We start from the raw sequence: 14,136 nt of genomic DNA, 5'->3' as shown, positions 1-14,136 counted from the left end.
TTTGAGCAGATGTATCATAGTAATTATTGGTTCCATCTTTACCAATCCTGAAAACCACCTTTTGTGACTATCACAAAACTCTCCATAATTTTTTTTTGTAAAAAAGGCATCTTAGCTTTTACACACTGAAATTGTCTCCATAAATAAGAGTTTAGCTTGGCTAAAAGGACATAGTATGTCCATCTAGCATGTGGAAATATCAGATTCTTTCCCTTGCCAAAAGCAACTAGTAAATATAATCCACATTCTACCTTTTAATATTAAAAGGTTGCTTGTGTCTTGCCTACAGCTAAGGCTTCAAAACCAGGAAATTTCAACTAAATGTATGATGTTGACTATGAAAATCTTTTTTAAAAAGAATGAAAAAACTACACACATTCTTTACATGTCTTTAATTAACTTTTGCATGTAGTAGATTTGTATTGACATACAACAGAGAGGACATAATTATAAAGCTACAACTTACTAGACATCACTTAGCACTGGTACTGTTCTATATACCATAAATAGACACTATTAATATTAGATTTCTAAAAGGTCAAACTTTTTCATGTACTTTTCAATTGATGAATGCATTCATATCTATTAAATGCTGGTTTTATGAAAAGGTCAAGTTTTTCTCGCAATTTTTATCTGAACTTTTTCATATCTGACCTCGTGAATATTTAATAAGAATTTAATATCAAAAGAGATTTTTTTTTCCTGACTCATATTTTAAAAGGCAACAGAATACCAGTTCAATATCTAGTGGTGTCTGGTACACATGTATTTTAGAGCATGAGATACTGATTACTACTGTAGTTGAAAGCAAATGAAAATAAATGTACATATTCTCAATGTCAGTAAAGTGCACAAATGTTAGCATGATTTGAATTAAAAGCAATTTGCTTGTCAAATTGTTTTACACATATAGGAGGTTCACAGCTTCATTTTCTACAGACATTTCTTAAGTAAAGAAAAAAAATCATACATCATTAGAGACTATAAAATAAATTCTATATACATAAACCACATTTTACAACCATAAATAAAAAAAAAATCCTCAGCACACATCCATTCAGTACATTCATTTTCATCAAGACAATCTTTCAGTCACAATCAAAAACTTTCCCCCTTTTCCTGTAGCCAACAGCTACACTTGTAGGATGGTGAACAGTTTCAAAAAACCAATCAGATTCTTTTGTTTTATGAAGAAAATGAACACAAGTTCATGAAATGAAACCAATTGAATGCATGTTTTAAATTTTTTGGTGAAAAAATATTAAAGAGAGAAAAAATAGTCAATAAATATCATACTTTATCTAAAACCCAATAAGAAGGATTATAATGGTGTGTATATTTCTTACAATACATGTGTTTGATAGTAATTCTCTCATTTATTTTTGACAGCAGTTTCCAGCACATTTTATTTCAAAAGATAATAGGTGATATACACAAATCGGATTTCACAACAAATAGCTTTTAACAAATGATAATATCAGAATGAGTTCACACTCCTTCGAACATCCATGTTTTTCCTTGGAACAGAAAGTACAAGAATGTACAAGACTGGTTTACAAAAAACTGATATATCTACGCCAATTGCAACAGAATATGAGTTTGTTTTTATTTCCTTTCTCTCTGAAGGTGTTTTTCCAATCCCCTAGGAATGAGTTTCCTTGCCCTAGCAGCAGCCACTTCCCTGGGCTCCACCACCTGAGGAGGAGGGCAAGCTGGGGCTTGGGGAATGCTGGGGTCCAATTTTTATGCCATTGGCCTACAATATCACAAACACAACATAAAATGAATATGTGATGATGATTTGTTGGGGGGGGGGGGGGGGCAATACCAGTTCAACGTCTGCGTTAAAAAAGAAATAGCATTAGGCATGGTGTACTTCACTTAGATTTTAAATAATACAGCCTCCATTGACAACTAAATCAGAATATCAGCAATCATTAGAATTAATTTTGATGACCCTCTAAATCATCTTAACCCAAAAATCTGATTTACTAGAATGTTTCTGTTCATTTAGTAAAAGGCCATGACATAAGACTTTATGAAAGGTTGAAGCCTGATGCTTCGAAATGTCAACAGTGACTAATAAAAGACATTTACAGTCAGTCTTGCCTACTTGTAAAAAACACAAAGTTGTAACAAAGAACCTACCTCATTATTTATATCAAACACTCCATCTTGAATCTTTTGATAAATTTCTTTGGCTGTGTTAATAAATGCCTAATTAAATGAAAAAGAGTTAAAAATCATCAATACATGACATCCATTACTGCACCATTTAGATTTCTTTATTTTTTCAAAACAAGAACAAATAAAGAATCAGTAAACCTTCTTGTACAGCATAAAATATGTGTTATAAAGATTAATGTTATTACCTCTTCTACATTTGCTGCTGTTTTGGCTGAGGTCTCCATGAAGATCAAGCCATGTTCCCTGGCAAAAGCCTCCCCCTCCTCTTTTTTCACGTCTCTTCTTGCCTCTAGGTCACTGTTTAATGTGTATATATATTTATTATTTCTTTTCATAATTTTTAATAAAACGGCTAGGATGATCATACTTCATATTTATTTGTTTGATATTAATACATGTATCAGAATTTATTTATTTTTTGAAAATGAGGACTCTGCTCCTCTCCTAATGTACCGTGGTAAGCCCTGTTCATGATACCAAGCAAGATCTCAACCAGCTAGTGTGTTCGAGTGTCTTAGAGTTCATTTTGAAGAAATAAAATATCAATAAATTTGCTAACCTTTTGTTGCCTATCAACATGATGACCATATTTGAGTTGGAATGTTGACGAGCATCTTCTAGCCAAGTTGTTAAATGGTTGAATGTGTCACGCCTAAAATTAGAAAGAGCATGTATAAATGCCTACTGTATAGCACTTGATATTTACATGATGTAGATTTCCTCCACTGAAATCAATCGCCAGTTAATTAGACTCCCTGAGAGGAGTTGCCAGATTAATGAGTTACATAATGTAACATTAAAAAAAAACCCCACACACATCAATACCTGTAATATCCATATTTAGAAGATCTACAAACACTGCTGTTACGTATTAGGATTGGTTTTCTTTCAAGCTATCAAGGATTAATTTTAATGTTCCACAAAAGATGTACCGGTATTTGTGAAGCACTTCTACCTTAAAGTGGCCAATGGGATTTTCACTAAGTTTCAATAACTCAATTTGCAATACTCAACACTTTTTAAAAATCCATTTTTTTATTCCATTTTATCAGCAGGACAAATTTGCCATAAACACCATAATTTTTTTTTGTTTTTTATTTCAATGTTTATACACATTTAACAAATGAAGAGTATACATAACATATTTAGTGATATAGCACTACTTTGATGCTTAGAATTAATGAACCTTAAACATTTTAAAGATAACTCTATGGGCCATCACTGACCACCACCCATTCTCCTTATGCTGTGCGTGAAACATTACCTTGTGATGTCATACACCAACAATGCACCAGCAGCCCCTCTGTAATAAGATCTGGTGATTGACCGAAAAGATTCTTGTCCTGCCTAAAGAAAGTAAACATATAAATGGCTTATATTAATGCATGATGAAACAAATATAAATATCAATGATGATATAATCAAGTTTTATTTTTAAATTTCATTATCCACAGTTTTACTATGAAGCAAGAATATTGCCTAAGGATTTGTACAATTATCAGTGATCAGTGGAGCGTGTCTGACAACCCCCTGCTCCTTTATCTGCATGCCATTATCTTTATCATAATAAACCATGTACCAAAACCAATGGAAGATTGAATGATACATAATCACAAATTCAACAGAAAAACATTGTGAATTTTAAAACTTTCTTTCCAACAAATATTTGAACAATTGGATCATTTATTTACTACCAATCGCAAAATCTAAAACCAATTGTTAACTAAAACTTCAACAAACTTCTAACCTCCTATAATTTATAAGACTATTACACTTTAATAACTGATTAAAAAAACAACATAAAATAAACTTACTGTGTCCCAGATCTGTAATTTGATTTGTTTACCATCTATGGTAATCATTCGAGCTCCAAATTCAACACCTATTAAACATAATACAGATAAAATCATATATATGTGGTGGTTACTTTCCAAAATAAATTCATTAAATTCTTAATAAGTACTAACTTCATGCATTAATGGTGACGAATGATGATTACGCAATATTTCTCACTGAACATCTGCCAGTGGAACTTGTAATCAACAAATCAATTACCTATTGTTAAATCATGTACAGGTTGAAACCTTTTGTCTGTGAACTGGAGCAGAAGGCATGACTTTCCCACTCCTTAAATCAAAAAAGAAAAAGGAAAACATTTTTCACTCCCACAAAATATACTAAATTATCTGCATATAAATGTTAGTTTTCCTGTTATTATGAATAGTATTGGCAACATTTTATGTGTATTTATCAAAGCGTCATCTTCTGAACAAATTAAGTACAGAAACATCGAGTCATGATCGACCAAAAAATCGATTTGCAATGCAAAACAAAATTAGTATTATGTCAAACACATAACAGATATACATTAAATAAGTATATATTGAACAAACCGAAACAATCATTTAAAATTACACAACTTACTGACTAAACAACTTAATTATTCGATTTCTTTTCAGTGACAGCCATTTTGATACCAAAATCAATAACCCTACCATCAATGGCATCATTAATGACACCACAGAAAAACAAAGCTTTCTACGTATCAAACACCTTCAGATGTTTCTTCCATTTCTAAAGAGATTCAACAAAAGAAATACCTGTATCTCCTATTATAATGTATTTGAACAAATATGCATATGACATCTTCTGCAGCTAAATATTGACGAGAATCCTCGATTTGTTGATGAAAAAATTTTGACGTCACGAGTATACCGGAAGTTCTTCTACGTGGAGGAGATTCTAGTTTTTGAACCAATATTGACGAACAATATCCGTAGAATTATCTATACTTAAAAATTAAGACATTTTGCCAATAAACTACGAAATGCCTGCACCAGAGTAATTGCTTACACCTTTAGTATTTCAACACCTGTGAGTTGATATCCGTAAGCTATAACTGAATTTTACCTAATGAGTAATTATTGAGAAATAAATTACAAACCTACTTCCATTTTCGATAACCAAACAAACATGAGAGTTAGGCGGTGAGAGTTAGAGTTGGGCGGTGGCCACGCTTGGTGGCAAGCACGTAGCATCGGGGGGTGGGGGGGGCAGGGAGGACCTCGCCCCCCCCCACTTTTTTGCGCAGCAAAGATTTTTCTTAAAATTACATACAAAAAATTGAATTAAAATGGAGTCCCCCACCCCCCACTTTTCTGTGACAATGTAAAAATTGAATTGAAGATAAGGAAATAAACAGTGAAATTGAAGTGCCAAATTGTATGTCTAGTTAATCATCGGGCAGTAACATTGGATCTGACAACTTTGGTTAAAAAAATATGTATATACTTATCTAGCGTTTTTAAATTGCATACATTTTCATACCACTACAGATTGGCAGTAAACCATTAAATTAATTTGCGAAACATAAACAAATTGTATTAAGAATTCTACGTCTGTATGAATAGATAATGTATGCAGAAAACAAGGGATTTGAATTTTGTCGGGGTGAGGTTACACTCTTTTTTCTGAAATTCTTCTTTGGGACAGTAATAATAGTTATAGTAAAATTTGGCTTATTGACCTAAAGAACAAAATTTAGAAAAGATAAATGACGCACCATACATGACGCACCATACAGCCACTTTCTGGTTTGAAATAAAATGAAAAAGTTTGGGGGGGGGGGGGGGTATTCATCCGGCTGCAACAAAAAAAAAAAATAGAGGTCGTATACATGGAGCATTTTAACATTTATATAAGGTATTCAATGTATTAATTACTGAAGGGATATTGAACAATTTTGAATCGTTTAAATTAGTTAAATATGTATTGCTTGATAACAACGAAAGACTTAGTGAAATGAACAAAATTCACATGACTGCATGACAACAAATATAAGAAGCCGGTCATTTTGCATCTTAAATTTTTTTTAAGAGTTATCTCCCCTTGATGAAAAAAAAAATTTTAATTTTGTCAAAATATCTGCGGATAATGATTTATTTTATTTCATATTTTAATATAAAGAGAGTTTGTGTATGTATTAACCAAGAGAGTTTTACGAATCTTAAGTTACTTTTTACAATATCTTTATAAAAAAAAACCATACGTTGCCCATAGACTTCAATGCAAAATTCGATGTTGGACTATAATCAACATTTTGAAAATTCCTTTGGTAGAGTATTTTTATTTGATAACACTTTCAAATTGATATCACGATGAAGAATATCGATCATTCATTTATTATGTACAAAATGTGGTCGCTACACATCGAATACCTTAAAGTTTTAAAAGTGTTAATTCCTGCGTTTGCGCGGGATATTATCTAGTATTGTTTACAATTCGACCCCCTCTCCCTATCACGAAATCAAACTTTATTTTATGTAACTAATTTATTTCTTCTATTTTATTGTCAATGGGCATAGAAGAGAGAGAGAGAGAGAGAGAGAGAGAGAGAGAGAGAGAGAGAGAGAGAGAGAGAGAGAGAGAGAGAGAGAGAGAGAGAGAGAGAGAGAATTTCTACAGTACAGAGAGATGTAGAAATGATACTCGTACATGCTATTTTATAGTTTCTTACAGTGTATTATCACATTTGGGGCATAATATTTTTTTTTCAACTGAGAGCAACTATATATATGTAGTTTGAATAATTTTCAATTAGTCATTCGCGATAAGGTGTGAAGTAAAAGGAGATGGAGGGGTGGGGTGTCGGGGGGTGTCGGCGGTTTGGGACCGCTCTGAGGGACCGGTGCGAATTTTCCTGTTTTCTAAGCTTCTTGATTCTAGAATTTTTTTTGCAGGGTAAAAATTAAGTACTCTCATTAGATATTTGTGATATGTCTTCTCATGATTATATTAAGAAATTATGAATTTTCAAAGGTTTGAAGATCTAAAACAAGGAGTAAGTCCACCTGAAACTTCTGTCTTGCAGAAATATAATATCCTTTTTCTGATAAATGGGAGTAAATTGATGATTTTATAAAATGTCAATGTTTCAACAAAAAAAAGTCAAATTGAGTTTAGTTTTAGGAATTTATTGGTTCTGCTGATTTTTAAAAACATTATTTAAATGTTCATTGGAGAAATATAATTGAAGATTCAGATTAACATACTTGACCTCTGAACCGCAATATTGGGTAGAAAATCTAATTGAAGAAAAATCTTAAATTTCAGAAAAGCATTTGCAAAATTTACTATAGCGGACGGTCTACTTCTCATTCGTAGTTAATGTTTAATACCTTGGTGAATTAAACTTTATATGAACGTTTTTAACGCCGTGTTCATTCACGAAATTACCAAATAACTTAGTAATATAGTTTAATTAATAGTAATTTAGTAGTAATTTAGGGTGCATTAGTATTCACTCATGTAAAAGTATGTATATAATGAAGTTGAAGTATGTGTGTATACGCACACATGAACATAACTATAGTGTATAGCGGCATAAAATTATGTTTTATCTCGTATAAGATTTGCCTCTACAGTATTTGTCTAAATGTGGCAGTATTTGTCTAATGTGTGTGTGTGTGTGTGTGTGTGTGTGTGTGTGTGTGTGTGTAGACCGGGGATGCGGTCTACACCAGGCCCGTTTTCCCGATGGGAAAAAAAAATATGCATGCGGGGGAGGGAGGGGGGGGGTGGTCTATGCCACAACACTGAGTCAATTTTCTTCGTTACACCTGCTCCCGTATTTACAGGACATATAAAATGACCTCTGGACTCACTAACCTCAACATTTGGTCAATAATATTCTCAACTCAATCCTCTGTCGATATAACTCAAAAGGTGACTTCTTGTCCGCGTACTGAGCTCAAGAGATCTTATATTTGTTAAAACGTATAATGCAATCAAGTCAAAGTGTTTGAAGGTACACATGCTTATAGTCCTGTTGGTAATTAAGTGTCAGTTATCACTTGTGTACTAGACGTTTTTTCCAATAAAAATTAATAAATGAATATAAAATATATAATTAATAAACACGTATCGAAAAAAAAGTTTTTTATCAAATTAAATAAAGTAAATTCTAATTCCTCTTACGCATGTTATAGTGATTTTATTAGCAATTATTAACAACTTTATTTTCAGATACAAAATTCAATTTTCATTATGGATTTTCCGATGAAAATATCAGACGAAATAATTCGATGTATGATGTCATCATTGCGTCAGTCTTTTGAAGAATCGGAGCAGAAAACACCGTCGCACACATCTTTGAATGTTACGTAAAACCGACGTCTCCTCCTGGTCGCGGCTTTGAACAGAGTCCATTAGTTTACCCAGGATTGATGTAACGCTCTGCGGATAAATGACCGCGGTCTCCAAGTACTGACATTCATGGATTCTTGCAACAAGACCGGCTTCTACAATGATACAAAAAAAAAGCCTGATCATCAGCACACTCTGATTTTTGATTGGTCGTGTCCAGTTCGATTGCATGATTTGCTACAAAACAGTCTAATAATATATATGATGAAATTGTATCCATTATTCTTTAATGTAAGTTAAATAATGTAAAATAAATAATTGTTGAGCAAACTGCAACCCACATCCACATCATCGTCGGATACCCACGGGTGATCGCGTCTTTTACTTATCATGTGATAAGTAAAAGACGCGATCACCCGTGGGTATCCGACGATGCATCCACCTGTAAGTCTAGTCTACACGCGAAAAACCAACCAAAGTATATCGATAGTTTGAAGTATGTGAAGTAGACTAATTATCTGTAAGTATATCGATGGTTACAGATAATTAGTCTACTTCACATTATCATGGTTTGTTTACTAAAGTTCATCCATGCTGAAAATATACCTTTTCTTAAATACAATTAACAGTTAACCATTAATAACCAATTTATATATAAGAGAGACCATCCATAACTTTCTAATGAAAATAAATTTTCACTGTATATTATTTAAAATTATTACTTTTGTATTGGGGGCGATTTAGAACTGTCAATGTTTCCCTTATGGGGAGGTTGACCTTTTTTATTTGTTTGGAAAGAAAGTTATAACCTTTTAAAAAATCGAAATTTTTTTATAAGTGGTAAAATTAAATGCTTGTTAATTAAAACTCATATTCAAATGACTACTAATTTAAGAAAAACCCAACAACCACGAGAATCTTCGGTAGGTGGTACCTGCTAAAAAAAAAAAAACCCGGACATTTTGATGGTAAAGGTACTAGTACTCAAGTAACCATTCCGAGATTGTAAAATATGCCCATTATATGAAAACGCGTACAGTACCTTTGCTAGGTACTCTTCTACTCTGGATGGCGTCTGCTTTGTTCCCAAGGAGTAAGATGGCAATTTTTCCGTTGTGTTGACACCTCAGGTCCTGGACTTTCCGTTTGGCGTACTGAAAGGAGGACCTGTTCATGAGGGAAAACATCACCACGCAAACATCCTGTTGTGGCGGAGCTAGTGCGCCGTCGCATTCTACACGGGAATCATTCTGGGCGGGAGAAAAAGGAACGTTTTCAATTTTCATTGCAAATGATGCATTTCTTAACGTGCTTTGATAATAGTAGTAATTTTATCAACCAAAACAAAATATACAAACTAAAAGTTAATAAAACACAAAACAAACTTTTAAAAAAATCACTACCGCAAAAATCTGTTATATAACGTATCATGAAATTTCATACAAAACAGTTTAATATTGTATATTTTTTCTTTAAGCTGCCCCAAAATTATTATTACATGTATAAAATAAATCAATAAAAACAATCATATTGTTCCATAATATGCATACCGTATTTGATTTCTTTTCCATGTTTTTCAATGAAATAATAGCATCCTTTGTGTGAATAGTTAGATAACCTATAAAACAATAGTTATATTAGAAATAACATGTTAATGTCATTATAAATATAAATTAAATGAAATATTGCGTTGCTAAAGAGCAGGGGGAAACCTCGAAAAACCGTAGTCACTTCTTAAAATTATCTGGGGAAAATTCGATTGTATTTTTTCTCTTTGTACTCACCTAAATTATCCTGCTTGACACTGGACCCCCTCAGAAGTATATTTGATATCAACGTTTCCTTGCCCACATTCTGATGTCCAAAGACTTGAAACCGACCGTGCAAAACGCCCTTTCGTTTAATGCTTTCAAACGATTCGTAATTTTGTTCAACTTCCGGTTGGACGGACTCGTAGCAGTCGTGTCTCTTGTGTTTGGTCGCTGTTAACTTAGCAGTCAAGTTCAGTCCGCGGCGTCTTCCTTTAGAAATGGACCTATTTGATGGAACCCAATTCGAAGAAAAAGAGGTAAGAGAACCCAGGTTGTTCTGCTTAGTTTCTCTGTCCATCTCGTTGAAAACTTGATTTCTGTGCCTTTAGGAGCGACTATATATGCAGTTTTATCAACAAAACCAATTTACACCTTTATCTGTACTCTAAATTCATTGGAGGGTGCTGACATTTTAAGTAGGTAGGCGTTCTTGATATTCCTTTCATTAATTAAATATTTGATATCTCATTGGTTCCTTTTTAGAGAGAATATCAACTCGCACAATGGGGAAGGGAAGTTTCCAATCCTCCAACTGATCTTGTATAATTATTAAAGGACGAGTTCACTTATGGGCCCCGGTAAAATTTGAGAAAAAAAACGAAGATTCAAATTAAGCATAATTTTTACCTAAAATCACCTATTGATATCTAATCCAAAGAATCAGCAAGTTTTAGCGCTGAATTTACTGTATATAAAAACACCTTTACCACAAAAAGCTTTACCACATAGTAAGGGTCAGCCGACATTCGTGGTTTTTATAGTAAATCGAGGACAGGCATTCATTTCAAAGCCTTTGTTTACTGTCAGCCTAACCGAATACAAACTTGTGGAAAAGACGAAATACGCATTATACATTTAGAAAACTCCCGTGAAAATAAGAAGTGTGTACTACATTAGGCTGGTATCTAAAAAATGGAAAACGTATGTGAGGTGTGGCGGAGCTAGTGCGCCGTCGCATTCTACACGGGAATCATTCTGGGCGGGAGGAAAGGAACGTTTTCAATTTTCATTGCAAATGATGCATTCCTTAACGTGTTTTGATAATAGTAGTAATTTTATCAACCAAAACAAAATATACAAACTAAAAGTTATTAAAAAACAAAACAAACTTTTAACAAAAAATCACTACCGCAAAAAATCTATTACATAACATATCATGAAATTTCATACAAAACAGCTTAATAATGTATAATTCTTCTTTAAGCCGCCCCAAAATTATTATTACATGTATAAAATAAATCAATAAAAACTAACATATTGTTCCATAATATGCATACCGTATTTAATTTCTTTTCCATATAAATCAGAAATATCCATCAGGGCTTAACTATTACGGAATAAAACAATTTGTTAATATTTTCTACATAAAAACGACACTGAAAAAGGGCCCATTCTCTATAGCCTAAGTGCACTTGTTCTTTACATGAAAAAAAAAGAGACGATGGATCAGGAAATCTTTAAGTCAGGAAAATATACAATATTTAAAGGGATAAGGGTGTCCCCTTAGTTTCGGAAAAAAATTGAAGTTGGGCCTACACAACTACACTGTATAAAGAATTGGAATATACAATATTAAAAATGTGATTGTAATACGAAAAAGTGAGATTATTCATTGTGTAAATTGTAAGAGAATAAATGATAACATTTCATAAAAATAAGCATTTAAAACAAAAACATTATAAATATCAATTTGTAATACTAGTATATATCTTATGCTTTTTTTAGCCTGCAAAAACTTAAATCAAGAATTTTCCATAAACAGTGTAAAGTGAATATCTGGAACTTACATGACAGATGATTTTGAATACAATAATAATCAATCAAATCTGTCAGAACTGTTCAGATCTAACTTAAAACATTCAAGAAATAAAGTACGAGTTTTCGTGAATGTTGCAGAATAACCTCCGAGGTCGAGAAATGATGTTTTGAAATGTAAAAGCCGAGGCGTTAGTCGAGGCTTTTATATTTTAAACATTTCGAGACCGAGGAGGTTATCCTGCAACATTCACGATAACAAGAACTTTATTTCTCTTCTACTAACAGCTCAGTATTTCTACAGATCGTTTCTCCTATAGAGAGACGATCTAGGTCATTTTGACGGCTGTTCCGTGTAACCCCAACGGTTTTGTTAGTTATTTTTAAATGTGTATCGGTCAAAGGAATTGCATGCAGACGACAGAATTTTTCTTTGGATTTTTAATACTCTTAACTTATTTATAAAATATCTTGGAATCATATTCCTAATATTTTAAGGGCAATTTAATAAGTTATATATTTATGTAAAAACACGCAGTGAAAATGTGCTAGGGAGGACCTATATGTAATGAACAGCCGATCTCTTAAAAATAAACAATTGAGGCAATACACACGTTTTGACTGGTTTGCGGTTTGAAGTTGTAACACGGGTTATGTAATTTTTTTTCTGCAATGATCGCCACTTTCATAACCCACATGAATCATCAAAGAAAGCATTTTATTGTTTATATTTACTAGTACACTTTTCTTTTCACAAATTAATATTTTGATTGTAAAAAGTAAGTTAAATAAATTAAATTAGTTGCTAATGAACCTCAGTACGTTATATAAAAGAAACAGCCAAATCGTCCACTATGGGAATTTGAGTCTAGATCTGACATCTGATTTCATTATGATAAATTCGAGCAGTCCGTGATTTTTCTTAGAAGATCGCTGTATAGGTTTCAACCGATCGATAAACGGGGCGTGTAGATTTCAGTCCTGTTAATTTCCTGTCAGTTTCAGTCGCTGTATGTTTCGACCAATCGATAAACGGGGCGTGTCGTGTTAGTTTCTATAGAGCTATGAATAACTAAAGTTTACGTAAGAAATAGAGGGAATTATGCTCGGTAGATGAGAATATAGTCACATGAACCTCCAAAAAAAAAAAACACCCCAAAAACACCACTATGGTTTGAACGGTCACCAATCCCAATACAAGCATGTTTCAGAATGCTTATATTCCGGAAATAATTGGTTCTGTTCTATATAATTATTTGATATTTTTACTTGGTTTGAATAAATCTTGTTAGGCCTAAAGGGTAAGTCTTATTTTTAGTTAACATTTGTTATCACTTATTGATCTGGGTTTTTTTTTAAAACATCAAAACGTGATATTTACATTTGTAAATATACTTCCTTGTATGAACCTATAACGAATCAAAAACGTGTTAATTCTGTGAACTTTTTAATAACGTCAAAATGATTATCACACGCGTTTGCCGTTTGACATTTGACCAGTCAAGTCCATATCTCGGCGAAGTTTTTAACTTCATGTTTCTTTTAAAAATGAAGGAGACATGCACTTCCATTAAAATAACATATTATCTATTTATTATTAAGACCGCGGAACATTAACTGGCAAGATTGGAAATATACAGCGTACGTCAATTTCACTTGTTGCAGTCAAAACATTTAAAATGGGCGGGAGCGACATTGACACGGACGTCTGAAAAAACAATGGATTGAAACTGTACATGTATACATAGATATAGGAAAATTTTCAATCCACCTTTTTCTAACTATATATGAATAAATCAATGAAATGTTTCATTAGCATGAAAAAATACGCCAAATATACCTTTAAGAGTTTACACTACATTGTATTTTATTACTTTTTCAAAAATCAAATGATCACCATGTATACACATGTTCTACATTCTGAAGGTTTACACAAACTCTGGAAAGCTGATAATATACTAGGCTTTGCCCGTGCGTGCACGGGTTGACATTGCATATCGGACATTATCGACACACCTTATTATTGACATTTACATAACAAAGCTATAAGCCTACAACAACGCTATTAATTTCACACTTTCCTTAGTTTGAATAATCAGTGTCTCGGGAAAGGCTCTCACCACAGTTAGAATGCCTCCCTTCCGTTATGTAGCAGAAAATTGCAGAATCGCTCCGGAACGATTTTGGAGAAAGTTAATGAAGTTGCCTTAAAAATAACGGCCAAATTCATCACAACAAA

General features: G+C 32.8%; 2 protein-coding genes across 2 annotated transcripts; both read right to left on the bottom strand.

Annotated features, from left to right (window-relative positions):
* Positions 1-375: 375 nt before the first annotated feature.
* Positions 376-4,940, bottom strand: LOC128189800 (ras-related protein Rab-2). Its single transcript, XM_052861560.1, has 8 exons — positions 4,788-4,940; positions 4,243-4,314; positions 4,002-4,069; positions 3,452-3,534; positions 2,747-2,839; positions 2,373-2,484; positions 2,149-2,217; positions 376-1,756 (listed from the first exon to the last, which is right to left on the bottom strand). Exons 1-8 carry the CDS (start codon positions 4,831-4,833, stop codon positions 1,664-1,666), a joined length of 636 nt encoding a protein of 211 aa, XP_052717520.1. The 5' UTR covers positions 4,834-4,940; the 3' UTR covers positions 376-1,663.
* Positions 4,941-8,159: 3,219 nt separating this feature from the next.
* LOC128189902 (GTP-binding protein Di-Ras2-like) lies at positions 8,160-10,458 on the bottom strand. The gene is made up of 4 exons (XM_052861695.1): positions 10,116-10,458; positions 9,882-9,949; positions 9,374-9,581; positions 8,160-8,486 (listed from the first exon to the last, which is right to left on the bottom strand). The coding sequence occupies exons 1-4, from the start codon at positions 10,438-10,440 to the stop codon at positions 8,284-8,286; spliced, it is 804 nt and encodes a 267-aa protein (XP_052717655.1). The 5' UTR covers positions 10,441-10,458; the 3' UTR covers positions 8,160-8,283.
* Between the last annotated feature and the right edge of the window lie 3,678 nt (positions 10,459-14,136).

The sequence above is a fragment of the Crassostrea angulata genome, chromosome 6, assembly GCF_025612915.1.
Source record: "Crassostrea angulata isolate pt1a10 chromosome 6, ASM2561291v2, whole genome shotgun sequence".
Classification (NCBI taxonomy): domain Eukaryota; kingdom Metazoa; phylum Mollusca; class Bivalvia; order Ostreida; family Ostreidae; genus Magallana; species Magallana angulata.
Note: the sequence above shows the minus strand (reverse complement) of the source record. Positions and strands in the feature narration are given on the sequence as shown.